The 26,079-nt window shown below is 51.7% G+C and overlaps 2 protein-coding genes across 3 annotated transcripts in view; both read right to left on the reverse strand.

Annotated features, from left to right (window-relative positions):
• Positions 1–280: 280 nt before the first annotated feature.
• IHH (Indian hedgehog signaling molecule) lies at positions 281–6,942 on the reverse strand. The gene is made up of 3 exons (XM_066345884.1): positions 6,247–6,942; positions 3,377–3,638; positions 281–1,705 (listed from the first exon to the last, which is right to left on the reverse strand). The coding sequence occupies exons 1-3, from the start codon at positions 6,559–6,561 to the stop codon at positions 1,047–1,049; spliced, it is 1,236 nt and encodes a 411-aa protein (XP_066201981.1). The 5' UTR covers positions 6,562–6,942; the 3' UTR covers positions 281–1,046.
• A 10,087-nt stretch (positions 6,943–17,029) lies between these two features.
• NHEJ1 (non-homologous end joining factor 1) overlaps positions 17,030–26,079 on the reverse strand; it is a 92,159-nt gene continuing 83,109 nt past the window's right edge. The window contains exons 4-6 of one of the 2 annotated variants that reach the window (XM_066345535.1): positions 21,959–22,076; positions 21,240–21,355; positions 17,030–20,776 (exon numbers count right to left, since the gene is read on the reverse strand). In XM_066345535.1, the coding sequence (XP_066201632.1) occupies positions 20,702–20,776; positions 21,240–21,355; positions 21,959–22,076 (309 nt within the window). In that variant the 3' untranslated portion in view covers positions 17,030–20,701. The remainder of the gene's footprint in view (positions 20,777–21,239; positions 21,356–21,958; positions 22,077–26,079) is intronic. The other variant, XM_066345534.1, reaches the window with a different exon arrangement.

The following is a 26,079-nucleotide window of genomic DNA, read 5'->3' on the forward strand; positions in this document are numbered from 1 at the left end:
CAGGAGGTGGCTCTAGATGAGCGAGGTGATCATGGGCCTAGACACCTTACCTCTCTCTCTGCTCCAACCTCGAGGTCAACATGCTAAGGCCTGGCTTGGCATAGAACTCAGATCTCTGTTGGGACCTCACAGAGCTACCGGTGAGAGAAAGGGCCGGCAAAGCAGATGGAGCACGGGAGGTCTTGTCATTGGAGAAAGGTGAGCACACTGCTAGATGGGCCCAACCCTGGCTCCAGACTGTCTGTGTGTTGATCCCACTCAGCATTCTGGACTCTATGGCTCTAACAACTTAAATAATTTTTATTACAAAAGGAGGAAAAGACCAAAACATATCCCAAATTCTCCCATGGGTTTCCCCCTCGGTTCCAATAAATAAGGTGGGGGAGACTGACCAGAAGAGGGGGTGAGGGTCATGGTTCAGCAGAAGAGGGAGTTTAGCCTGGGCAGGGCTAAGAACACCCAGCCCATTCCCCCGGTCCCAAGCCCTGTGATCACATTGGCTGGAACACAGAACTCTGCCTGCTGATAGAAACAGTCTCCGGATGTGTCCCAAGGAGTGTGGCCAGGGAGAAAGGACATGTGTCAAGATGGCTGCCCCACCCTGCAGCCTTCTTAGTTCTGGGCAGTATTGAGTCCAGCCAGCTCCCTGCTGGCTCCCAGGGAATCTAGCAGCATCAACTGAGGTGCAAGCCCTTCAGAGGCGGGCCAAGACAGATGGAAGGCTTCTCCCCATTGGGGGAGGCAGGTATGAAAAACCGTAATGAGAGCTTGCTGGGTTGGGACCCACTGTGCCAGCCTGGAGGTCTATAGGTTAGGAGGACAAGCCGTCCCTTTGCCAGCTCAGCTTGGAGCTCTGTCACTACACCAAGATGGCGGTGGGAGACGCTGGCATTGCCCAGTCAAGTCTCAATGGGGTATCTCTGTGATGGAGGAGACGGTGGGATCCAGTAACCCTTGCTCAGGTTCCTTCCAGGGCCAGCGCCCTCCTGACAGGGGGGCCTTTGGATCCAGCTGGGTAGTTCCGGGAAGACGGGAGAGGGATCTTTTCAGCTCCCTGGCCCAGCTATGCCCAGCGAGTGAAAGCTGCTCTCTTCCAACAAGAGCCGTCCCAGGCGGTAAAGCAGCTGGGGATACCAGTGCACACCCTCCCCCGGGGTCCAGCTGCCCCACGCCAAGCTGTGAAACAGTCTCAGGGGCCAGAAGGCCAAGTGAGCCAGGCGGTGGTCAGCCACGGCTGCGAAGCAGGAGGCCACCACATCCTCTACCACCAGTGTCCCATGCCTCGTTAGCGGGGCATAGGCCCCAAGGTCGATATGTGTGGAGACAGCTGCCACCCGGGCAGGCTGCAGCCCTGGCACCCCTGCCACCAGCACATACTGGCCAGGCTGCACTTGGCTGGCAAATGTGGCCCGGAAGTGGGCTGCCGGCTCTGTGTGGTTGTCTGCGGTGAAGAGCAGGTGGGCAGGCGTGAGCGCCAGGCGTCTTGGGGGGTCCTGGGTCTCGATGACCTGGAAGGCCCTCAGCTTATCCGGCTCACGGTCCAGGAAAATGAGCACGTCGCTGAAGGTGGGGTTCCCATCCTCCCCCATGGCCAGCACCCGGTCTCCGGGCCTCACGGCCGACAAAGCCACACGGGCCCCGCTCTCCAGGCGCACCTGGGCTCCAGCAGGGAAGCAGCCACCTGTCTTGGCTGCCGCCGAGTGCTCTGTAGGAAGAAGGGACACGAAGGTGTTACTGATGCAGAGCTCAGATTCGGAATCACAGCCCCCTTCCCAAGCCCAGCCCGGGCTCCTTTTGCTCCCAGACAGCCTCCATCACCACATCTTGGCCCCTACCCCCAATTCCCATGCAGCTTGTACCTATTCCAACCCTCAGTGTGATCTCTGCCCTCTTCCCCAGTCTAATTCTTTGCCAGTAAGAGGAGCATATTGTGGCTCCAGTGAGTGAGAAGGAAAGGGTCACCCTGAAGCCCAGATGAAACCCCCTCATCTGATCTCAATCCTGACAATGTTGTGAAGCAGCCAGAGAGGTCAGAGGTCAGCGAGCCAGGCGGTGGTCGGCTGTGACTTGATACTCAGAAAGCTGCAGCCTTGTGGAAAAGGTGAGTTGCTTAGCTCCTCTGGGGTCTGAATGTGCCATTATTTCTCACTCCTTGATCAGACACTCCCCCAAAGCTGCCCTCTTTCACTGACACCCCAAGTTCTCTGCCAGAGCTGGCCCTTGGAGTGAGAGACAGGCCACAGGCCAGCCGTGGGTGACTACAGACTCCAGGGAAGCCTGGCTCCGTGAGTGACAGGGGTAGAATCACTGTGTCTTTGTGCAGGAACAGGACACAGTGGTATCAGTGGGTGGGATGGAGAACAGTGTTTCGGGGTCAGGAATAATGAATGAAAGTGGCCACTCTGGGAGCTGTCACTGGACCAGTGTTTGCAGGTGAAGGGCCGATGTGACTTGAAGTAGATACTGTTGGCAAGAAAGTGCTAAGGGGGAGGGTGGAGGTGGGGTCGTCACTGTGGACCCGGGTGCGATCAGGAGCCGTAAAAAGGGCCTGGTCTCAGCGTATGGGCATCTGCAGGTGTGACTACTGCCCAGTGCCAGCCTGGAGGGCTGAGCCTGCCGCCCCGTGGAGCCAGGCTGGCATCACACAGGAACCATTTGAAGCATCCGCGACTGCGTTCAGTGTGGGTGACAGGGACATTGACAAGATTTGAGAGAGGGGTGAGGCCCCAATGCCTGCCAATTCGGATCAACAAGGCGGCAAACGTGGGAAAATCCACTTTATTGAGTCCACTTTGTTTATTCTGGCCCTCATAGCTGGCTTTGCCCCAGAACGCCCAGTTTCAGGGCTTGGGGGAGAGGTTGGGGACGCCTGCGCCCCCTGGGCCGAGCATACATAGTGCCCTAAAGGGCCTGACCTGCAGCCGGGTTGTGGGTTCTGAACCTCTGGGCTCCTGGCTCCTGGTCAGACTTCCCGGTGTCTGGGCCCCACCTGGCCCCTGGCCCCACCACCCGCCTCTGTTGTGCACCGTGCTGGGTGGGGAGGCTGTCTCTGTCACAGCCTGGCTTCCACATCCGTTCAGCTTGCTCTGTCGTGACCTCCTGCGGCAGGCTCTGGACTGTGGGCCTCACGGTCGGCACCCAGCAGCGCGGGAGCAGAGCCCTGTCTCCCTAGGCTCCCGCCACTGACACTACCACGCGCGGGAAGGGCAGGAGGTCACGAGCAGAAGCGGGGAGCGCCGCCGACGTCCTCTTTCCCGGGGTTCCCGCCTCCATCCCCGGGCGGGTCTCTTCGCCTTCTCGGCCCTGGCGGGCCCTGCTCCGCCTGCCCACGCCCTGCGGCCCCGGCCCCGGGCCCAGTCCCCCGGCAGCGGCTCACCGGACTTGACGGAGCAATGCACGTGAGCCTTGGACTCGTAATACACCCAGTCGAAGCCGGCCTCCACCGCCAAGCGCGCCAGCAGCCCGTACTTGTTGCGATCGCGGTCGGACGTGGTGATGTCCACAGCACGGCCCTCGTAGTGCAGCGACTCCTCCGAGTGGTGGCCGTCCTCGTCCCAGCCCTCGGTCACTCGCAGCTTCACGCCTGGCCACTGGTTCATGACCGAGATGGCCAGGGAGTTCAGGCGGTCTTTGCAGCGCTGCGGGAGGGAAGCACAGCGTTCGGGGAGGCACTGGCCCGCGCGCAGGGGGCGGCACTGGCCCGCGCGCAGGGGGCGGCACTGGCCCGCGTGCAGGGGAGGCACTGGCCCGCGCGCAGGGGGAGGCACTGGCCCGCGCGCAGGGGACGCACTGGCCCGCGCGCAGGGGGACGCACTGGCCCGCGCGCAGGGGGAGGCACTGGCCCGCGCGCAGGGGGAGGCACTGGCCCGCGTGCAGGGGAGGCGCCGCCGCGTTCCTCCGGCGCACTCGCCTGCGTTGGGAAACCGGGGAGTTGCTCTCTCCCTCGCTCTTAGAAATAAATACAGAGCCTTAACCTGGTTCCTTCCGTTACAGCATCGGGCCGCCCCAGGCACCTGGACCGCACCGCGACGCCACAGACCTGGAGGGCGCGGCAAACCGGCCGTACACTCTGGGGGCTCCTTTTTCCGATAAGTGGCTCCTCCCTTCTGGGTTCTTTCTGACCCTCCCTGGGTGCCGCATCCTCCACAGACCGGGCTACAACTTCCCAGCGCCCAGGCCCTGTCTCACCGAGGCACCGAGACCAGGGACGACTCACTACCCGGCGGGACGGGAGCGGAGCCGACCGCCTGCGGCTGGCCTCCGGGGCGTGCAAGGCCGACGACGCCCAGCAGGTGTCAGCGTAGCCTCAGGGCTGAGCCCGGGGACGCTAGCCCTGGAGGCGCGTCAGGTGCGGAGCCCCCAGAGCGTGTGTGTGTGTGTGTGTGGGGGGGGTGTTGGAAGGGAATCGCGGACCTACCTGGACCTCCTGGGAGCCACAAAGCGCTCCTGCTGGGACCCTCTTATGTCCAAAACCTGCCCGCACCCCTGCCTGAAATACGGCATCCTTGGAACCAGAAGTTGGTGCAAAAGCTAGTGCCTGGAGCGATGCAGGGCGACGCGGAGCGTCTCCCGCTACAAGGGTCTCTGCAAGGTTGATGATGATTAGCAACGTCCTGAGCCCAGAGCCCTCTGCACCTTTGAGAAACTCTCAGCCGGAAAGGGACCCGAAACAGTGCCTCTAATCTCAGGGAGTCGGCTCCACGCTCTGCCTCACATAGGGTGAGAGTTAGAACCGCGCCCCCGGGGACGGAGGGAAGGGATCAGCTGTCGGTGCTGACTCCTCGCGTGCCTGCAGCCCAGGGGACCCCGCCGCTGGCTGGCGGGAGGCGCCGGCAAGAGAGAGGGCCCGTCCACAGCCCGTGACTTTGAAGTTCGAGGTGCCGCCAGGCGCGGGCAGCCCGTGTCTCAGCCTACCCCCGCTCCGCAGAGCCCGGCCCCACAGACCCTTGGACTCGGTCTCCCCGGAGCCAACTGCGGTCGCAGCCCAAGGCCTGCCGCCTTCCCCGGGGAGCAGAACAGCCGGGGCGCTCGCTGCCCCGGGAGGGAGTTCCGCGTGCTCTCCAGCCTCCAGCTTCCAGCCCCCCGCCTGTGTCCGCGGGCGGCCCCTGCTCCCCGCCCCTCTCCCCCCTCCACCCCCAGCGCGGGTCCGGAGCGGGGCGCGCGCTGTCAATGATTGCCCAGCCCGCGGCCCGGATCCTTATCTGCATTCCTGTGCGCCCGGCCCGGCCCGGACAGCGGCCAACCTTCGCCCCGACGCTGGCCGGCCGGCCCCGGCGCCAGCGCGCATGCTGGAAGCCGTGGGCTAGCTGCTTTTCCTACAGCACTCAGAGCGTGGGTGTCTTCTCGCGGGGGAAGCCCGGGAGACCGCTGCGGAGGGGGACTGAGGTCTCTTTCTCTGAGGACCGGGTTGCAGGGAGGAAAGTGTGTGCCTCCGCCCTCACCCCCAAAGCCCCCGCCGCCCTACCAGCACCCCAGCGCCGGTGTTGAGCGCGGGTCTGAGCACGCAGGGGCTATAGCTCCAGCTCTGCTCCCTCTCTCCCCGGCACCCGAGCCCCTCCCTTCCAACCCAGCCCGTCCCCGCCGTCAAGTTCAGCCACCAAGCCCAGCGACTCCCCGGGTTCGATCCCCTGCCCTTCAACCGCAGCTGATCGGCTTGGCTCTCTGGACAGACACGTGGGCTCCCCGACAAGTTCTCTTTCCCACACCCACCTTCCTCGCTGTCCCTTAACCCCAGACCCCACCGGGACGCTGCTCCAGGAGGGGGCAGCGCATCAAACCAAGAGCGCGCGTGGAAGAAAGTCCGCGGGGTCCCCTGCGCCTGGAGCGTCTTCTCCTGGGGGTGCCCAGTGGCTTCTAAATGAAAGAAGCGCAGCGGGGCGGCGGGCTAGGCCTGGAAGGACCGGGTGGGTCCTGGAGGCGCAGGAGGCAGCCGGGCCGAGGTGCCTCCGGGGACCGTGTTTGGCCAGAGCGGCCAGCGCTCCAGGGCAGAGGGGCCGCGGGCAACCCGGGCTGCGGCGCTCGGCAGCGGGGAGCTCTTCTCACAGCCATCGGCGGGCTCGGAGATGCCGACGCTCCCGCCGGGACCCCGGCTTTCCCGTCTTGGACACGAGGCAGCTGGGCTTGGCGAGAGGGGCAGGTGCCAGGGGGCGTGCCAGCCAGTCGCGAAAAGGTGCCAGGGGGGCGGGCAGGGCCGGGCAGGTGGCGGTGCTTCGGCGGCGGCGCCCCGGGAGGGCGGGTCGCGCTCACCTGGGTCATGAGGCGGTCGGCGCCCGTGTTCTCTTCGTCCTTGAAGATGATGTCGGGGTTGTAGTTGGGGGTGAGCTCCTTGAAGCGCTCCGAGCTGCGCGCGATCTTGCCTTCATAGCGCCCGCTGGCGCCCAGGGTCTTCTCGGGCACGTTGGGGCTGAACTGCTTATAGGCGAGGGGCACGAGCTTGCGCGGCGGCCGCCGCCGGCTGCCCACCACCCGGCCCGGCCCGCAGCCCCCGGCCGCCGGCACCAGCAGCAGCAGCAGCAGCAGCAGGCAGAACCGCAGTCGGGGCCGGAGCCGGGCGGGAGACATGGCCGGGAGCCCGGGAGAGCAGCGGGCGAGGGCGCCTGGTGGGCTGCTGGGTGGGCGAGTCGACCCGGGCCCTGCGGGGGCTCAAGCGGCGGGCTGGCTCCGGGGGGCTCCGGGCGGGGGCGCCATGGGCTGCGCAGCCTGGCGCGGGGCCGGCGGGACTCAGGTGCGCGGTGGGGGCCCGGGGCCCTGGCTGGTGGCGGCGCGCTGTCCCCCTCGGCGCCTCGACTCTGAGCTGCCCGGCTCGCCCGCCGCCAATAAATAGGCCGGCCCGTTTGTTTTGGCAACGCGGCGGCGGCGGGGGGCGGCGGATGGCGGGGCTGCGGGCCGCCGGGCTGGGCTGGGCTGGCCGGGCCGGCGGGTTGGCGGGCCCCGCGGTTAGCACCCCGGCCCGGCGGTCAGGCGACTCGGGTGGAGCGGGAGCTGCTGCCGTCTGCGGCGCAGCCCGGGGCCGAGTGAGAGGGGAAATGGAAGAGATCCGGGCTCGGGCCCCGCGCAGACCGCACCCTGCCCATGTCCCTGCCTCCTGTGTGCTCGACAGCGAACCTGCAGCGAGGGCAGCCCAGCCTCCTCCCCCTCGGGCGGGCGGCCCCCGGCACCAGCCAGCCCTCGGCCCGCGCGCTCCTGCGCCGCCAGTCCGCCCGCCCGCTGCCCTCGGCGCCCCCTGCACCGCCCGAGCTCGCCCTCCCCGCCCGGACGCGCCCCACCCCGCCTTGGCCGCGCCTCTGGGCTCCCCGCGGCTCCGGGGTGCCCCGCCAGGCACAAACCTCCCGGGCAGGAGCTGCCACCCCCACAGCGACCGCAACCCACGGCGCGGCCGGACGCGAGGGGCGGGGGGCAGTGGCGGGACCGCACCGCCGCCTACGGTGTCCCCTGCGGGGAAGTCAACCCAAAAGGCAGGAGGCCGCTAGTAACCTGGGGCCCCACCCCGGCCCAGAAGACTCGCCCTCTCAGCTTAGAGGAGCTGAGTTCTGTATCAACTCGGTGCACATCCCACGGCCTGGCGGGTGTGAAGCTGGGAGTGGGGCGTTCATCCTTAGAAGAATCAGTAGGGGTTTTTGAGTTGGAAATACTGTTAACAGGAGCAAGATGAAATTGCAAAGGGGTAGTAGGCCAAGGCGTAGAGAAGTGCAGCCCAAATGGTGATATCAACAGAAAAAGGGAGAAACCTCGACTGGCCACAGTACGGAGGGGCAGTGCAGACCTCAGAGACAGGCTCGCCAAGAATGCAGAAAGAGAGAGAGGAAAGAAAGAAAGAAAGAAAAAAGATTCAAAGTCAGTAGCATAAGGGGCTGCTAAACAATTACTCTCCTTACAAATTAACAAGGACAGAGAACAGGCAGAGGCAGCGGGAGAAGTAAACATAGCTTGTCTTTGGGTTTTACTATGCCGTTCAGAAAAGCTAAATGAATTAGGTTTCATTTCAACAAAAGGCGAGTGTGTTAAAAACAACCTCACAATAAACTACATATGATTTGATTGAAATATATTTTACAAAGTCAATAGCAATAGAATAAAAGGATGAGAAATGAAAAGGCTTAAAATTCTAATTCCAAGAATATTAATACAATAGGTACCATTTTGTGGGTACTTATGTGCCCAATACATGGGAACTATTAGATATTATTATAGCAGATATTCTCCTTGCATTATTTAATTTAAACTCACAACCTGAAAAATAAAGAAGCCTCACAACCCCAAATGAGCTATTATTATCCCCATGTTACAAATAAAAACTTTGAATTTCAGAGAGGATAAGCAACTTGCTCCTGGTGAGGCGCAGGGAGGGGTCCAGCGGGGCTGGGGCGGGGTCTGAGCCCAGAGCAGATGTATTGGCCCTCTGTCTGTGCAACACCGACTCCTCCAGTAGAGCCTGGGTTTCGGGCTGATGTGGCTTCTCACAGATGTGCTCATATTTTCTCTAGATCAGTTTTGTGAACACATTTTCAGAATTGGAAGGGACTCACTGAAGAGAGTGCTTAACCCAAGGAAACTGAGGCTCACCGTAGGGAATTTAGGACTGGAGTGGCATGTGTCACTTGGAAACAAAATGGATTATTTCTTTCCCTCCCTCCCCGCTTTGTCCGTACTTCCTCCCCAGGCCCCATTTATTCTCATATTAGCGTTTGGATTCTACGTCTCTCTAATGTAGCTTCTTCTCCTTGAGAGCTTTCAGAATGTTCTAACTTATGTTTTTCAGGGTTCAGGAATTAATTATCCCTGCAATACTCCCACCCCCGTCTCGTCCTCAGACTTCTGGGACAGACAGACCATGCAGTCAGGTCAGTACCTCTCCCAGCCCAGACAAACAGGAGCTCCCTTTTTGGACAGAGTTCCCAAAGAGAAACCCTGTAGGGTTCCATGCTCATCTGTCCTAGTCTCTTATAATCATTTTCTATACAAGTATTGCCTCAAGTTCAATCTTTCTTCCTACCTCTCTAATGCAAATTCACCTCCTTTCCTCCTTTTTCTGGCCTTAGCAACTAGAGCCATTGTCCTCCTAGTATGCATGGTCTTGAAGAGTTGTTAGATTCACTTTCCATCTTCTTTTCTCCCAGTGAAAGTGTATGTCTTTAAGATTCTTTCATACGTTCTGTTTTATAATGATTTATTAACTTTGCCTTTCTTCCTCTTTATTTCTCCTCTTAAACTGTGGTCCTGTTGAATACAAACCTATGGTACATATAGGACCAGTGTCAAATAAAAATTACTTCTGCAGTGCTGGTGGGGTTGGCATGAGGGTGCTTCCACAGCTGCACAATCTCCTTGCTTCAGATTGTACTCCGCTGCCCGAGACCCGCCTTGGCCTGAAGGGCTTTGGAGCAGCGATCAGGGTGCATACTAGGAGAAGCAGATGGGACTCACAGTAACCGAATCTTCTCTCTGTGCCGGCACTTTAAACACTTAATAAATCCTCACAGAAGCCCTCTGTACACAGTAATTATTATTCTCATCTGACAAATATACAAACTCTAGAGCTTTAGAAATAAAGTAACTTGCTTGTGATCCCACAGTTAAGATTTGGACCTGGAGGTCTTTCACCCAAAGCTATATCGTCTTTTCTCAGGACACAATGGTGGTTCAAGAGCCAAAGCTCAAATTTAGACAAGCATCAGCCCAATCTCCTTCAGTAGAGGAAAAGGGAGAGAAGAGGGGAGACATTAGAAGCACCATCATTTCTTCAGCAGAGACCCCGGAACACTTTTAACCCAATTAGGGCCTAAGGAACGTCACCATTTCTTGGCTGCCTGTGTTCTTAGCTGGTCAGTAGATGCAGGGTAGCTTTTGATTTGGCCCAAGCCGTTAGGTCTATCAAAGTCTGGCCCTTTCTCTGATCCCGGCCAGGCTCTTGGCAGCAGGGGAGCTGGGGAACTGAGATGTCCCCTCTGGAGGCACCGAAGGCCTGGGGTCCAAGCAGCAGCAACAGAACCTGCTCAGGGCGCCTCATATCTCTGTCCTGGGCCAGATGGTAAAATCACTTTTCTTTTCTCACTTGTAGAGCTCTGCACCCCCCCCCCCAATCATCTCTGTTTTGAAGAGAACAAAGTAAAGTCTATTTCTTTGGATTATATAATTAAATTTTTTGTTATTGTTTACAAGAGTAAAAGTTGGAAAAATAGGTGGGAAGGAAGGGGAGGGAGAAAAACACACTACAGAACTTGATACTTAAGCATCTGTTTAGTAGACTACCATATTAGTATTTTCAGTCAATCTTGAATGTAACATTATAGTACAAATATAGTGTACTTATAGTGATATATTCATATATACATATTTATATATATAATCACACACACACACTGTGTAGGTCCATTCAACTAGCCTTTTTTCACCTAATCCAGCCACTTGACCAGATCAATCCTGCTCTAAATCCATGGGTCCTGAGCCACAACCAAACAAGTTTTAAGAACGCAGTTAGTCAAATATCCTGCAGTGACTCAGTGCACAGCAGCTCCGGCGAGCGGAGAGAGCACTAGGCCTGGAGGTGGCAGATCTGTGCGTGAACACTGTCTTTGACACCTTTAACCTGTACGCTCGTGGCCAACTCACTTGACTTCTCTAAATTGTAGTTTTCTCAGCTATAAAGTGAAAATATCACCCACCTCCTAGGGTTGTTGAGAGGGTTAAAATACATGCTGTAAAGTACAAATCTTTTGTGTAATTCATTTTTATTCTCTGCTGGGTCCACTAGCGGAAACCTCTGTCCTCTGATTCCTGTTACCTGTCCAGAGGGGAATACTAATACGTGCACCCCAAGACGGTAGTGGGGATTAGAAGGCCCTGCTTCTGTCTGTTAGGGAGCATCTACTTTGTGCCCACTAGTATAATAGGTACATAAAGATAGAAAATGCAAACGGAAAAGTAGAAGGCACAGTTGTTATTCTTCAGGAGTTAACTGTTTAAACCTAAAGATAAATCATGAAAATAAAAGGCAGTTACAAAGCCATGAATGCTACTCATTAAAAAGTACAGAATAACATATTACAAACTAGATAGGTTAATGAACTATATGAACTTGGTCTAGAAGAATATGGAATTAAGAAACGATGCTGTACACCTGAAATTAATATAATATTGAATTCCAACTGTAATAGAAAAATATTTTTTCATTAAAAAAAAAAGAAAGAAAGAAATGATAGGCTGTGAGATCTCTTGGAAAAAATCAGTTTTGAAGGAGGGAAAGGAATGACTGACAAGAATGAAGAACATCCTCAGAAAAGGGCAGTGGTCCAAGCAAACACGATGCCCTTGTAATAATGAAGAGCCAAGTTGAATGATCTAGTCAAGGAGAGAACCCCTAGTATCATCTGAGGTAACCTTCACGAACACTAGAAAGCTGACACTGTTATCTTCAGTTTACGAATGAGAAACAGAGGTTCAGAGCTTGTAAGTGAGGAAGTTGGAACTGGAGTCCAGGCTTGTTTGATTCCATAATCATCCAGTTTCTTGGTGAGTGATTCCTAGGACAAGCATGCTGGCATGTTGACCTTTGTTCAAGTCACTCTTTTTCTCTCTAAACCTAGAGGACTCTTCTGTTATCTTCCTCTTGGGCTTTTAAGACTTCAAATTCTATTTGACGACTTCCCGAACTGGTTGGGAGCACTCTAATGCCTACTGTGGATTTTTTAGAAAGGTTAACAACGTCATCAAATCTGGCCCATGTGCAAAAATGGGAGCATGCCTGTCTTTTGAGCCTCAGATCAGTCCAGAATACATTTGGAGATCCAATTAAAGCACTCAAAACTAACAATGCTTTGAAAGCTAGCTATTGATTAGAAATGAGAATGTCAAGTTACCTTTGCCCAAACAATAAGCTCATTACAAGGCACTTCAGAGAGATCCAAACATTAAAGACCTTGCTTTGAAGACTTTGAATGGGGAGGACAAGGCAGCAGAATGAGTTACAAAGAAAATGTTTTCTCCTCACATCAGAGACTAAAGATTGTGGGAAAGTCTTATAGACAGAAAGACGTACATAGAAATATATTTCAGTTTATGGATAATAACATTTTACTAAGTAACGGGCTTTATTTCCACCTCAGTGTCTCTATTTGGGAAGGAATTGTTGCTTAAGGGAACCTTGGAAAATACCAGGCCAGTGAATGCTCAGGAAAGGAGGGTAGAGGACTACTCTTTCAATACTCAAGCGGTGTTCTGGGTTTGTACTGGTCACCCGTACTCTCTCACCAGTCTCTCTTGGTAGAGTTAGCACCCTAAAGATGCTGGGGGTCTGTAGTCAAATATATAAGAAGGTATACAGTCTCTTGCTTTTAAATAACTTGTATTCTTAGTTTTGGCAAAATAAGTTCATTCCCTTATGGTTATGGCTAACAAAATGATATTGAAGTCCCGCTCTCGTTACAACCCGTTGCTGTAAACAACAAAAATTACATTTATTTATATCTGAAAAATTTTTTTGAAACTTGCAAATTTCTAAAACCACTTCCAGGTGTGAGCAGATATGGCTATTCATCTCATGTGTGAAGATAATCTCTCTTCACTTATTCAATCAACAACAATCTTTTTGTTTTTGTTTTTGTTTTTGAGAGAGAGGTAGGGAGAGAGAAGCATCAACTTGTAGTTACATCACTTTAATTATTCATTGATTGCTTCTCATGCATGCCTTGATGGGGGGGGCTCCAGCTGAGTCAGTGACCCCTTGCTCAAGGCAGAGACCTTGGGCTTCAAGCCAGCAAGCTTTGGGCTCAAGCCAGTGACCTTGGGATCATGTTGATGGACCCCCCTCAAGCCAGTGACCCTGTGGTCAAGCTGGCAAGCCTGCCCTCAAGCTGGATGAGGCCATGCTCAAGGTGGTGACCTCGGGGTTTTGAGCCTGGAACCTCAGTGTCCCAGGTCTACACTCCATCCACTGCACCACCACTGGTCAGACAACAACTATTTTTGAACACTCAGTAAGCGCCAGACACTGAGGTGCTTGGGATGCGAGGGAACAACAAAAACTTAGCCCAAGGTTCCTGCTCCTCTGGGGCTTCGTTCTCGGAGGCACTGGAGAGACAGACAGGTAAACAAAAATGGAAAAATAAGTAAAATACATAACACGTTAGAAGGGAATAAGACAGGACTATGAGCAAAAAACCGGCTAAAAGGATTGGGGGTGCAGCCAAAGGAGTGGGTGCAAGGTCAGGAGGCGGTGGGGGGGGGTCTGCTAAGCTGGGCGGTCAGTGGAGGCCTCCGTGGGAAGGGGCGACCTACGCTAAGACCTGAAAGAGGTGAGGGCTTCAACTAAGTGGATAACTGGGGGAAGAGCGTTCTAGCAGAGAGAACTGCATAGAGCAAAGGCCCTAACCTGCCTGCATATCAGAGAAACAGCAAGGGGACCGGGGTGGTTGAGGAGGAAGTTACGGAGGGAAATGGAGTAAGCCTGCCCTTTCTACTTTCTGATTATAGGGGCGCTTTTTAAACTTTTTATAAAGCTCAGAGTGATGATAACGTACCTTTTAAAGAAACTTATGTATTGACATGTAAATATGGGCACAACATCATTAAGCAAAACTGAAAGCAGGTAACAAAATAGCATTTGTACATACGATTCTTTTAAACTTAAAAAAAAAAGATGCATAGTCTTGGCTCTCACTTTGTACTTCGTACACTTGAAAAATTTTTAGGAAAATATCTCTATATTTTAGGAAAATATCTTTGGAGTGTAGGTCTCTTTAAAGCAAGAGCTATATGTCTTTGTGGCCATACATAATGTATGCTTGTACATATGTATATATATAACATAATGTCTACTGGCAGGATGCTAGTAAGCATTTTATATACATACATATACATATATATGTAAGATTTGAGTAAATGCATTTAAAATTCCTCCTGTTTCATGTTAAATATGGATTTTTCTATCTCATTCCCAGCACATTTCCTACAAACCTGTGTATTCCTTTGAACACCTTTGTGGGGACCTGGATTTTCCTGTTGGACTTCCCCATTTGCAGCTCACGTCTGTGTGTAGCATACAGTTTAACCAACCGTTCTGGCTTCTTCATCCCTTCTTGGTCAGGAATATGGCCCATTCTATGTAGCTTTCACTGGGGATCATTCTTTTCATTGAATTCTTCCCACCAGTTATTCAAGTCGCTTAACTGTTGGAATGTTTTCCATCATCTTTTAGATCATTTTAATGTCAGTTTCATACCTGCTACAATTCCATTTGATGACTGCCATTAAGTTAGTTCTTTAAATTGAGTTTTAGAGGGGGGGGGAAATACTGATTTGTTGTTCCACTTATTTGTGCATTCAATAGTTGATTCTTGTATGTACCCTGACTGGGGATTGAACCTATAACCTTGGCGTACTGGGATCATGCTCTAAACAACAGAGCTACCTAACCAGGGTTTTAAGTTAGTTTTGCAATTCCTATCCAGAAGCATGCATACCTCTGAGCCTCACTCCTAGGAACTGTATTCCAGATGTCTTTGTGGGGGGACTCTCAGCCCGCACCAAGCAGTCCCTGCTTTAAAGTACCTTTGATGAATGAGCCTCAGGAACCATGTCAATCCCTGAATTATCACATAACATCATCAGTAAGAAACACCGAGTGCTCTTTGCTGTTCCTCCATCCCCACCCTATATGAACAGGGATTAAGTAAATACAGTTTCATTTGGCACAGTTCTGCTATTTCATTCTGCAAATCCTAAAATCGCAGATATGCTTTGACCATTCAATAGTCCATGGTGTTGGGGCTGGGGACTCGCTGTACTTCACCTCATTGACTGGTGACACTCCAAAAGCAGGGAGGCTGCACCATGTGTCCAGTGCATCCTGGGTGCATGACAGCCCAGCACAAACTCCAAGTCGGCCACTTCACAAGACGGGTGCCCTCCTGTCTGCAAGAGGCTGTCTCCGCCTTTTGATGAACATACCACCATGTTCATTGTCCCCTTAACACCATGCAGACACTGCATCCTTTTTTGGTTCACAATGCCATTGCACAATTTATCTAGTCCCTCTGTGCTGCTATTTGAATCATGTAAATTATCCTGCCACATTAAATTCACACTCACTATAGAGAGCAACATAATGGACATTGCCACAACCAGAAAACCACTCCAGTGAGGGTATCAGTATCACCTTCATATATCATCAGAGTATTATTATTTATACTGCTGTTATATCAGATTACTAACCAAACAAAAATCCTTTTTGCCAACTCCCCTTCCCCCAACCAGTGCCTTCCTGTTTCTCCCATATGTGACATAGGACAAACTGGTATTGCTTTGTGCCCTGGAAGCGCCAGGCAGCCGTAATAAATGAAACTGGCAGTCTCTCCTGAACCGGCAGCCGTCCTTTTCTGTCTTGAATAAGGGATCTCTTTACCTCCCCGGATTCCCAGAAGTCCCGCCCTTGACCCCTGAACACAGACCCAGGCCCACGGCACTTCCCCACCAACTCCAACTCCTTTCACCACCCCGGCTCCCACTTCAAGGCCCAGGTGGGAGGGGAGAGGCGGGACAGAATGCCAGTCAAGAGGACTACCCTTCCCCTACTCCCTACTCCATTCTCCCTTCCCCTGTCACCGATTTCTGACCGCTGTCGATCCTATCAGGGGTCCATAAAGCAAGGAGGACTCTGGCCCGGGAGAGGGGGGTAGGGGTTAGGCAAACAGGCCAGGGAGGCAGTTGGTTGAAATTTAACTACAATATTCTTGGTCTCTATTGTTTTGCATGAGGCCCAATATTTCCACAGCAGGATTATAGGATCTGATTAACCATGTTAGACAACAATGCCGGGCTGGGATGGGCTTCCCCTTCCAGCTGCCAATATGAAAAAGTAAATACAACACTCAGATTTCAGAAGGGCCTCCAAGCAGCCCCAGAGGCCTAGTCCCCAATTCTAACCCTGCTACTCTTTCGGGCCTCAGACTGAGCGGGTAAGACTGGGATACTGCATGCTCCTTTAACTCCTGGCCCTTGGCCCAGCGGGACGAGTAATCTGGGCACAATCTTCCCAGGTGAGTCAATGGCTGTGTGCTCCCCACACCCTGGAGTCCTTCCAGTGCCTCTTCCGGGTTCCCTTAGGCTGGCCCCGGTCCTCGGAGCCCATGAGGGTGAGGTGAGGAGAGGTGAGCGCTCCTCCAAAGGAGTGTGGAAACACAGCAGAACCAGTTGGTCTCCCAGATAGAGAAACTAAGTGCAGCTAGGACTCAGCAGCTTGGAAGAGCAGTCGGGCCTTTGCTAGAATGCTTTGGCGCTACCTTCTGACTTCCCATGTGCCCAGGTAGAGACATGAGACCCCAGCACTGAGTGGGGAGCATAAAGGGCCACCAAAGCAAAGTCTTCGATGATGAGAGAATATTCCTCGAAGGGTCTGGGATGAAAGAGGGAGGATAGATGGACTTGTAGTTCCTCAAGCAGAGAGGGATTTCCTTGGGACCCCTCCCTCGTACACAGGCATCTCATACCCTCCCATCTAGGGTCTGATCTTTGGAGGCCTTGTCCAAGAGAACATGAAAAAAAAATAGAGCAATAGGAACCTTCAACAAGAATACGCAGTAGCAGCTTCCAGGAGGTCATGGAATCTAGAAAAAACCCTCCCTTCACAGCGTGGGCTCCCTTCTCCTCTGGCATTTCCTCTGTATCTGAGCACCTGGCGTAATCCATTACCATTTTTGTGAGCCCATCGGTTTACTGATGTCGGTAACAGGAACCAGGAAACAAGGGCCTTGAGCTCTGAGTGTGGTGGCTTCCTTGTAGTATGTCATTGTCATTACTCCTTTTGAACAGTTTCTTCTTCGGGAAAACTTGAAGATAGAAAAGTGTCCGAGCAGCTTAGAAAAAAGCATTTCCTGACTGTATCAAAACCCAGTTAAGATTAAGTTGCACTTTAGCAGTGTGATACCACCATGGAGGTAGTTTACGAGTTAGGGTTAAGAATGGACCCTGTTCTCAAGGAGTATAACCTAATGTAAGGATGAAAACAAAAGGCACATAACAACGTGTATATAAACACATATGACAGCGCAAATCGCGAGGGTCAGCAAGCAGAACGGATGAAGGGAGCATCTCACATCATGAGGAAGGGTTTTAAAATGGATTTTAGGTTTTCCCTGTACTCTCTGGAGCAAATCTTCCTAGTTTTGACAACAGGAGAAAATGAGGGACATAATACTAGGAGAGAAGGAAATGCCCTGGTGACAATGCCAAGTATGTGATTAAATCAGGCCCAGGAGAAGAGGCATGACCGTTTCCAACGCTGCTCTTCCCGCCAGCTTTGTACCGAGAATAACACATGGGGCTCCCGCTCATCTCGGGGGGGACCAGGGCGGAGGACTGAGGCCTTCGGAAGATGGGAGCTTTAAATAGATAGGAAGGCAAGAAAAGGGAATTCAGACGTGCCACAGGATAAACTTAAGAAGCAAGAGGGCTGAGGACACAGGAGACTCCAGTATCTCACTGGAGGGGACCTGCATCTGACCCCAGGAAGGCTCTTGATCTAACAGAGAGAGATTCCTTTCCCATCCAAGGCAAAGGAGCACAGATTTCACTCTTTGCCACTTTGCACCCTAAGAATTCCAGGGCCAGCACCTCAGGATTCAGTGTGAAGATGGAGACCACACGCTCCTTCCTCCTTTCTCAATAACTTTATTATCCTTTGGAAACACTCTTTGATCTGGGAGGCTGGCTGACTACCACAGAAGAGAATGACCCTACTGGGATTTTCCAGGACCCAGCGTGGGCTCTGCCTTCAAGGACTGCTGAGAAAGCCCTCCTCCAGGCCTAAGTAAAGGAGGCGCTGCCCAGCTGGAGTGCTAAGGGATGAAGATTTCTCTTCCAGCACAGAGCTGGCCAGTCCTCGCTGACGATGGGGGAGGGGTGAGCCCACCAGCCGGGCCAAGTTGGCCTAGCAGCCTAGGTGGCGCTATTTCTCTACTTTTTAGGTCAAGTTCCTGCAGGAACTTCCTCGAGGTCTCTAGTCCCGCTCCTGGTTTGCTGGCTTGCTCGTGTAAACCACCTTATATTATTTTTTTTTCTAAAAATACTCCAAAGCAATTGAAAGAGTCCCTTCTCCCACCAGCCAGCCCTGGCCCCAGCCCCGGCCCCGGGGAGCGGGCGGGGAGGCGGGGAGGTGGGCCACTGCTTTATTAAACACAGGGAAAACTAATATTTACGGAATAAAATTTATGGAGCAGCCACGAGAATTCAACCCTTTTATGTGCATGTGGAGTGGGGGTTGGGCCAGGCTGGGGGCCTTGGGGAGGGGCCCAAGCCAGGGGGCAGGGCTGGAAGAGGCCTGGTTAGGCCACTTTGTCAAGGCAGGGATTCCCTGGAGTTGCCCTGGGACAAAGATTCTCAGCACCACCGCTAGGACTGGGGGGTTAGCACTTCAGGGCAAGAATGCCTGAGGCAGGGCCTCTGGAAGCAATGTTTACAGAAGGATGTGTTTAGGCAATATCCCCATGGAGACAGCACCCTTTGGGGATGGAGTGGGCAATGGATGGGGAGGTCATTAGGCATTCTTACTTAACCTTTTTAAAAAGTACACGTTCTTCTGAGAACATGAAAAAAGTTATGCTCTTGAGATTTTACTTATAATTTGGGAGGGATTCACAAACCTCTGATCCCTCTGATTAAAAATGCCAGCCCTGGAGACTGTGCTTCAGATAGAGAGATCATCCAGGTAAAGAATCCAGAGTTTCTCCCAGCTTGCTGGGCAAGACTTTCCTTTTTCCATGTGGTCTCATAACTTGTAGGTCCTGAAATCTGGCTATTGAAATTACGCCAAAAAGAAACTAAAGAACAAAATGAGCCATCTATAGATTGCTTTGACTTGGTTCCCAATTCCCTTCCACGACAGTCATGGCCGTGGGGTGCACTCTGTGGTCTGGAGGGAAAGACTGTTATCAGCAGCTACTGGGATGTGCCCTGGTGGAGCTCTCAGACCCTGCCGGCAGGTAAACCCGTGGGGGTAAGGCCCAGAGTCCTTGAAGATCAATGACAAGTAGAACATCCTATTGAAAGTAGGCAAGGTCACAGGAGAAGGATTTTACAGTGGCAGACAGAAAAGGACCTGACACCCTTCCGGAGAATGGTTTCAGTCATGTATGGAATGATGAACGCAGCTGTCTGGGGTCAAATTCTGGCTGTTACTTAGTAGCTGTGTGACCTTTGATAAGGCACTGAATCTCACCAGGACTCCATTTCCTAGTGGGTTAACAGTATCCTCCTCATATGGTGGTGTGAGGACTCAGTGGCAAGCGCTTAGTAACCTGGTGTACATTAACTGCTCAATAAATGCTCTCATTTATTATTCTCTATTATTGTTCTCACTATTATTGTTCTCATTAGAATCATTTTATTTTATCATTGCTTGGATTGTCCGCTCTTGCATGACTTGACGTGAGCACAAAAACACCAGTCCCGGTCAGAGAGCAGATGGGGGCAAGGAGGCATTGACCATCATATGTAAATAAACCAGGAAAGGCCTCTGTGGGTTCTGTCCCTGACCCCTTCCTCTACCCAACAGCTCCCAGTTAACATCCGAGTTCTACTTTCCTTCCTGTCTCTCCAAGGTAAAGTTTCAGCTGGCTTACCTGTACAGGAAAGGCCTAGCAGGAAAGGCCAAGGGACTTTGCCAATCCTGATCTGCTAAGTCTTGCCAGATCTGTCCAAAGAGCTGACTTTCTAAATGTCTGAAATTCTGCCTATCTCAGACTGTTCGTGCACTTTTTTTCTTGCTAAGCACTCTTCATCCTATAGGTCAATCACATTGTCCCAGAGAACTCCTGGGGTGACTTCCTATTTCCTGACATCCTATCTTTCCTAGTTCTTCTAGTTACTATGTCATTTGAAGTGGAGTGAAGGATGGGAAGGTAAAATTTCTTTTTTTCCCCACTCCACGACCTTGGCACTACGTTTGAAGTTCTTTGTTATTTCAATCCCATATTGTGGTTTAACCTGTTGTCTATGCCTTAGAAACAGACCAAAAAAAAAAAAAAATAGATAAAAACCCATATCAATTGGGCAAAGGAGAGCATAAACATATGTTCTTCCTTGTGCCCACCATAGAGAGAGTTCTCAAGACCCAAGTTCCCACGTGGACGCTTAGCGCAGGCCTCAGCCAGAAGCCTACGGAAGAGACTGAAGGGCTGGACTGAGGGCCTAGACTTTGTCCAGAGACAACAGTGGGGTGGGACACAGACAGTGAAGTGGGTAACGCGCCCCACAGAATAAGTACTGTCAAAATCAGGGGAGTGCGAGTGGTTTTTGTCCCATGCTAAAGGGAGAAGTGGGTCTCCGAGGAGCACCTGGAACTGACTAGGGACTTTTGAGAAAGATGTACAAAGTTTCCGGAGCATGTTGCGCCTTTCTGCTGACCCGTCTTATACACCAGAAGTCCACAATAGGGTCCTAGGTCTAGAGAAGCTCCACCAAAGAAGAGGAGGATATGGGATTTCTAGAAACTGGCTTCTACTCGGATAGGGAAGGCCAATGGTTGATGAGTCGGAGCCAAGATTCCTTCAGTTAACAGTACCCATTCATGTTGCCTGTCAACGTGACCTTCAGAGATCTTGCCTCTGGCTATATAACTGTGTCCGAGATACTGCTGCCACTAGAGCTGCTTTCAGAGTGGCACCAGGAAACTACCCTCCAAGTCCATCCTCAGCACTGAGACAGTGACAGGTTAGCTGAAGAGCCCTCTCAGCTTCCTCCTCTTGACCTTTGATAGCTGAGGTCTCTGCACAGGGCCCAGAGTACCCTAGAGAAAAAGAAATGCGAATGAACGGGGGTTTGAACAGCTCCACTCAGTCAGGAGAGGAACTTCCTTCCTCCAGCAGCTCTGGGGAGGATGAGGCCTTCTTGCAGTGGCTGACCCAGTGTTTCGAAGTCTATGTCAGAGAGTGTGACGCAGGACCCTAGGCAGGAGGCACACCTTCCCCTGCCCCCAGGGAACAACCTTGTGGACCATCACTGGGAGTGGGAGAAGGTAGAACAGAAGCTGAGGTCCCTCACTCAGTGTAAGAACCTTGCAGAGAGGAGGTGTAAAATACTAGGACTCGTCATCTAGAAAACCAGCCTTGAGAAGGCTAGTGACAAATATCCCCCAATATTATTAAGGCCTCATCAACCAGGTGGCAATTCCAGGGACCCGTGACTTGGAGGCCACAGGTGGGACTCCTCCAGCGCTTAGAACGCCATCCAAGAAGCTGCTCATGACTCACTGGGGGCTCTTTCTCAGGCACTGGTGGCGACGGTGCTGAGGAAACTGGCTCTTCTTGCTGGTTCAGAGGGTGGTGATCAGTTCCTTGTGGGGAGGCACTGGAGGCTGGGGGATCTCCTGAAATCAGAAAGATGAAGGGAAGATTAAAAAAAAGAAAAGATCAAGGGAAGATCATAATAAATACCTTCTTACCGGGATGACATTAGAATTTACCAAGCATCCTGACAAAGGCTGGGGTTGTTACTAATGTATCAACAGACAGAAGTAGCCACAAATCCAACTTCCAGCTGATTTTCAAAAAGCCCTGTTTCTATTATGAGGACTCCCAGGGCCCACTTTTACCAGGTCAGAAAAAGAGCTCCCTAGACTCAAAGTAGCCAACTCTTCTACACATTTCCTGACATGTCTCAGGTGGAGCGATTCTGCCTTCTCCTGGCTCTCTCACTAATCCTCCTAAGTGCCTAGTCGATTTACTAGAACTTTCTGCAGTGATGGAAATGTTCTGTATCTCCGCTGTCGGACTTGGTGGTTACTAGCGGCTGCTGAGCACTTGAAATGTGGCTAGAGCAAATGAGGAGACGAAATTTTCATTTTATTTCATTTTTTATTTATTCAAACTTAAATAACCACAAGCAGCTAGAGCTACCACAAACTGAGACAGCACAAGTCTAGACCCTGACTCCTCCCCAAGGGCGACCGAGTTCCCCCGGAGCTGCTCACCAGTGTCCTGATGCCTCCGCCTCGCCTGGATCTCCTGTCTGCTGACTGCCAGGTACAGGTTCTGTAGATTGGTGACAAAGGGTCTTCCATCACCAACACTGCAAGCCTCTGGTAGCTTCTACAAGGGAGAGGAGTGTGGTCACTGTAGTTAGTGCCAGAGAAAGGGGACTTGATATTCTGCTGACAGAACCGGCCTCAACCCCAAAAGAGTTTACATAAAGAAGTTAGATCCCAAAGAGCAGGGGTCGGGAACCTTTTTGGCTGAGAGAGCCATGAACGCCACATATTCTAAAATGTAATTCCATGAAAGCCATACAATGACCGGTATACATTACGCATTATCCAATAAAAATTTGGTGTTGTCTCGGAGGACAGCTGTGATTGGCTCCAGCCACCTGCAACCATGAACATGAGCAGTAGGAAATGAATGGATTGTAATACATGAGAATGTTTTATATTTTTAATGTTATTATTTTTTTTATTAAAGATTTGTCTGCGAGCCAGATGCAGCCATCAAAAGAGCCACATCTGGCTCGAGAGCCATAGGTTCCTGACCCCTGCCATAGAGGGCCTGTTGGGACCAATACAAAGACCTCTTGAGAACTCTTCTCCTCTGAAAGGCAATTTCCAAATGTGTATCTTTATTTCCCCCAACATTCAGGTCTGTTATGTTTGTCCATGAATACCCCATAGGTCTCCAGGTTCTTTCTTCCAAAGGGATGATCTCTTAGAGGACTGTTTTAGGAAATCACTGTCCCTAAATGGTCCCTGAGCTGTGCAGATTACCATTTTAATCAAGTTCACTCCTAAACCTGCATACTAGAGAGAAAAATGATGAAAGATGAGTTCCAGGATAGAGCAGTGAAAATATATGGGAATGACCAGCTGAGGAATAAGAAAAAATCATGGAGTTGCGATATTTAGTCAGGAGGCAGGAGAAATAAAGTTTACGGAGCTGTGGAGGCTCACCTGACAGCTTATATGCCCCACTGCACCCCACGGGGCTTTACTGCGACCCATGGACTCAAGTGGGGGACAGCTCTCCCAAGGGGGTGAAAAGTGGTTCTTCAGGGTGGTTCTCCAGCTTATTTTTTAAAGTATAAAGCACAGCCTGACCAGGTCATGGCACAGTGGATAGAGTGTTGGCCTGGGACACTGAGGACCCAAGTTCGAAACCCTGAGGTTGCCGGCTTGAGCGCGGGATCATAGACATAACCCCATGGTCGCTGGCTTGAGCCCAAAGGTCACTGGCTTGAAGTCCAAGGTCACTGGCTTAAGCAAGGGGTCACTGGTTCAGCTGGAGCCCACTTGGTCAAGGCACATACGAGAAAGCAATCAATGAACGACTAAGGTGCTGCAACTATGAGTTCACGCTTCTTACCTCTCTCCCTTCCTGTCTGTCCCTCTCTCTCTCTCTCTCTCTCTCTCTCACTCACTTTCACTAAAAATAAAGAAAGAAAGAAAGAAAGAAAGAAAGAAAGAAAGAAAGAAAGAAAGAAGGAAGGAAAGAAAGAAAGAAAGTATAAAGCACAGACATATATAAACATAAACAAAATTTTGCTATATATTTTATATTAAAATTTCCTGGAGGGTGGGTGATTAGGAAAAAATGTCTTAAAATGTTCCTTAGGGAGGTTATAATGACAAAAAGTTAAGAAACGCTGTTATAATCCTATTATATTTATGTTTCCTTCAATATAAAATGACCTGTGTGGATTTATATTCACAGCAAAATGTGCTGCCTAGTTTGACTTTCACACGTTGGCTGAGCCGAGGTGAAATGATGCTGAAGACGGAAGAAGGGGCAGTAAAAATGCGATGAAAGAGTGTGGTCTCCAGTGTTCCCAAACCTGGCTGCACGTCAGCGTCCTGGAAAGGGCCCAGAACTACTTCATCTGTCCCTGTGCATGCAAATCGGTACGGCTCCCAGCCAAGCTAGCAGGTCTCCGAGGAAGCCATGCCAGCAGCTCACATGGGAACCAACCCAAGAATCCTGGATTGGCCCATGTCTCTGTCAAGGGCACTTTCTCTGGGCTCTAAGGGCATTCATTTCTGAAACCCACTGTGGGAGAAGGATGGAGCGAGAAAGCGGGGGAAGCAGTGAAGTAGTTGGTGAACCAAAGTCAAGATTATACAGTTATCTTTCTCTGAGCATGGCGGTCGCTGAAAGACTTGTTGATCCCAGGAAATGTAACATACATTTCTACCCTAACCCGATTCTGGTATAGTCATAAAGATTATTCCTGTCTTGGGCAGTCACTAGAAACCACAGACAGTGATTCAAAAGCCCTGAATGCAAATTTCACTTCTAGCCAGTAATCACACTGGGGGTGAAACAGCCCTCTTTGGCAGCATTGCCTGAGAGATGACCTGAAACGGGGAAGGCCAACCACACCCCTCACCTCCCCTCACCTCCCCTCGCTCTCCTTCCAGGTCCAGCTCTCCAGTCCAGCCCACCTCCTCCCCAGAAGGCCCTCTGCTCCACAGCCAGAGAGCCCTGACAATGGGCAGGCCGATAGATGTTGGCTCTCCCTCCATTTTGCTCACGAGATGTGGCATCTCTTTGCGTCACCCACACACAGCTTGGTTGGCACTGTACTGTTTGTACAAACGGGCCAAGCAGAGCCTGAGCTACCCAGGTATCTCCTCCTGCCCTGTCTACGGAACTAAAGAGATTCATCGATTTTCCAGCGGGATCTTTGCCAGGTCGTGATTTAGTCTCAAAATGAAGCATCAGAACTGAAGGCCACTACAGCCAGTGTTGTCCCGGACCTGAGTCCAAATCTAGCGCCCTTATATTAGCCCCCCTCTATCCTTCCCCTTCTCAGAGGGATCTGGTCCTACAGTCACTGTCAAAGGTTATTGTACCTGAGTATATACTCTCAGAATAGTACTAGAGAAAGAATATTGGTCCCCTTGCTGATGTTTACTATGTGCTAGATACTGTCCTCAGTATTGACTGTATTAACCCAGTTTTGTCTTACTCACTGCTACCTCCTTGGCACCTAGAACAACTTGGCCCATAGTAGGAGCAATAACTATTTGTGAATGATTGAACATAGTAGGCAACACCATAACCCCATTTCCCTGAGGAAGCCACAGCTAGGATGTGGTGGACCGAGATTAGAATCCACAGCTTGGCTTCAAGGCCTACAAATATAATGACTTTGTATTTACTTCTCTGAACAGTAAAATTTTAGTTAAAAGGGCGAAACAGGCTTTCCCAGGATTACACCCCTCAATCCCTCTCATCATGGATCATCTGCTTGTATTCCAGTCCAGCCCAGGAACAAGCTCTCTCAGGTGACAAGAAAAAAGTGAACAGATAAAAAAAGAGGAAGCTCCCCCCACCCAAACCTCAGGGGCTGAAGGGCCACACCCTTTCTCTTCTCCTAGCAGCTCCCTGTCAGCCCTGTTCCCTGGGCAGAACATGCCGGGGAAGAAAGGCGAGAGGCCTGAGACCGGGAAGGAGAAATTTAGCTCTCTGCCCAGGACAATGGGGGTGGGGGTGTGTGTGGCAGAGATCAAAGGGAGAATGCTGGAGTCAGGACTAAGAAAAGCAAATAGCAGTGTCCCCTGCTATAGGTACGACTGGGCCCCGAGCAAGGTGTACCAGCCACAAAGCGGGTCACTGCCCAGAGTAGGGAGGGGAAGAATACCGTGTAATGTGTTCATCTGATTAACCCAGAATCAATTCTACTCAGCAAAAAAGTTGAGATCCTAGCACGTGCCAAGCCCTGCAGGACTGGAGGTGGGGAAATAGCTGCATCTGTCCTTTCCCCTCAGAACAGGAGTAAGACAGAGCCCCTGCCTCAAAGGAGATAGGAAGATATATACAATCACATGTTTATTTTCAAGGGTTATGCTACAACAGAATTATAAACAAAGGGTGACAGGAGTCCAGAGAGAAAGAAAGGGGCAAATTTTGACTTTCTGGGAGTCCAGAGAAGAAGAAAGGAGCAAGTATCGACTGAAAGTCCTCAAAGAGCTTCGGAGGTGGTGACATCATTAGTTAAACCTTGCAAAGTTAGACTCTGAATGTGTTGGAAGTTTCTGAGGCACAGAGGTGTGAAAAGACAGGATACAGGGATATATCCCACGGGAAATGAGACCAGAAGGCT

This window comes from Saccopteryx leptura, chromosome 7 (genome assembly GCF_036850995.1).
Source record: "Saccopteryx leptura isolate mSacLep1 chromosome 7, mSacLep1_pri_phased_curated, whole genome shotgun sequence".
Lineage (NCBI taxonomy): Eukaryota > Metazoa > Chordata > Mammalia > Chiroptera > Emballonuridae > Saccopteryx > Saccopteryx leptura.

Bases quoted from the DNA above. Each gene is read 5' to 3' on its own strand.
- IHH (XM_066345884.1), bottom strand. From the start codon at position 6,561: ATGTCTCCCGCCCGGCTCCGGCCCCGACTGCGGTTCTGCCTGCTGCTG. The intron at 3,639-6,246 runs GTGAGCGCGACC...TCCCTCCCGCAG, and splicing joins CCGACCGCCTCATGACCCAG to CGCTGCAAAGACCGCCTGAA. The intron at 1,706-3,376 runs GTGAGCCGCTGC...TTCTTCCTACAG, and splicing joins GCATTGCTCCGTCAAGTCCG to AGCACTCGGCGGCAGCCAAG.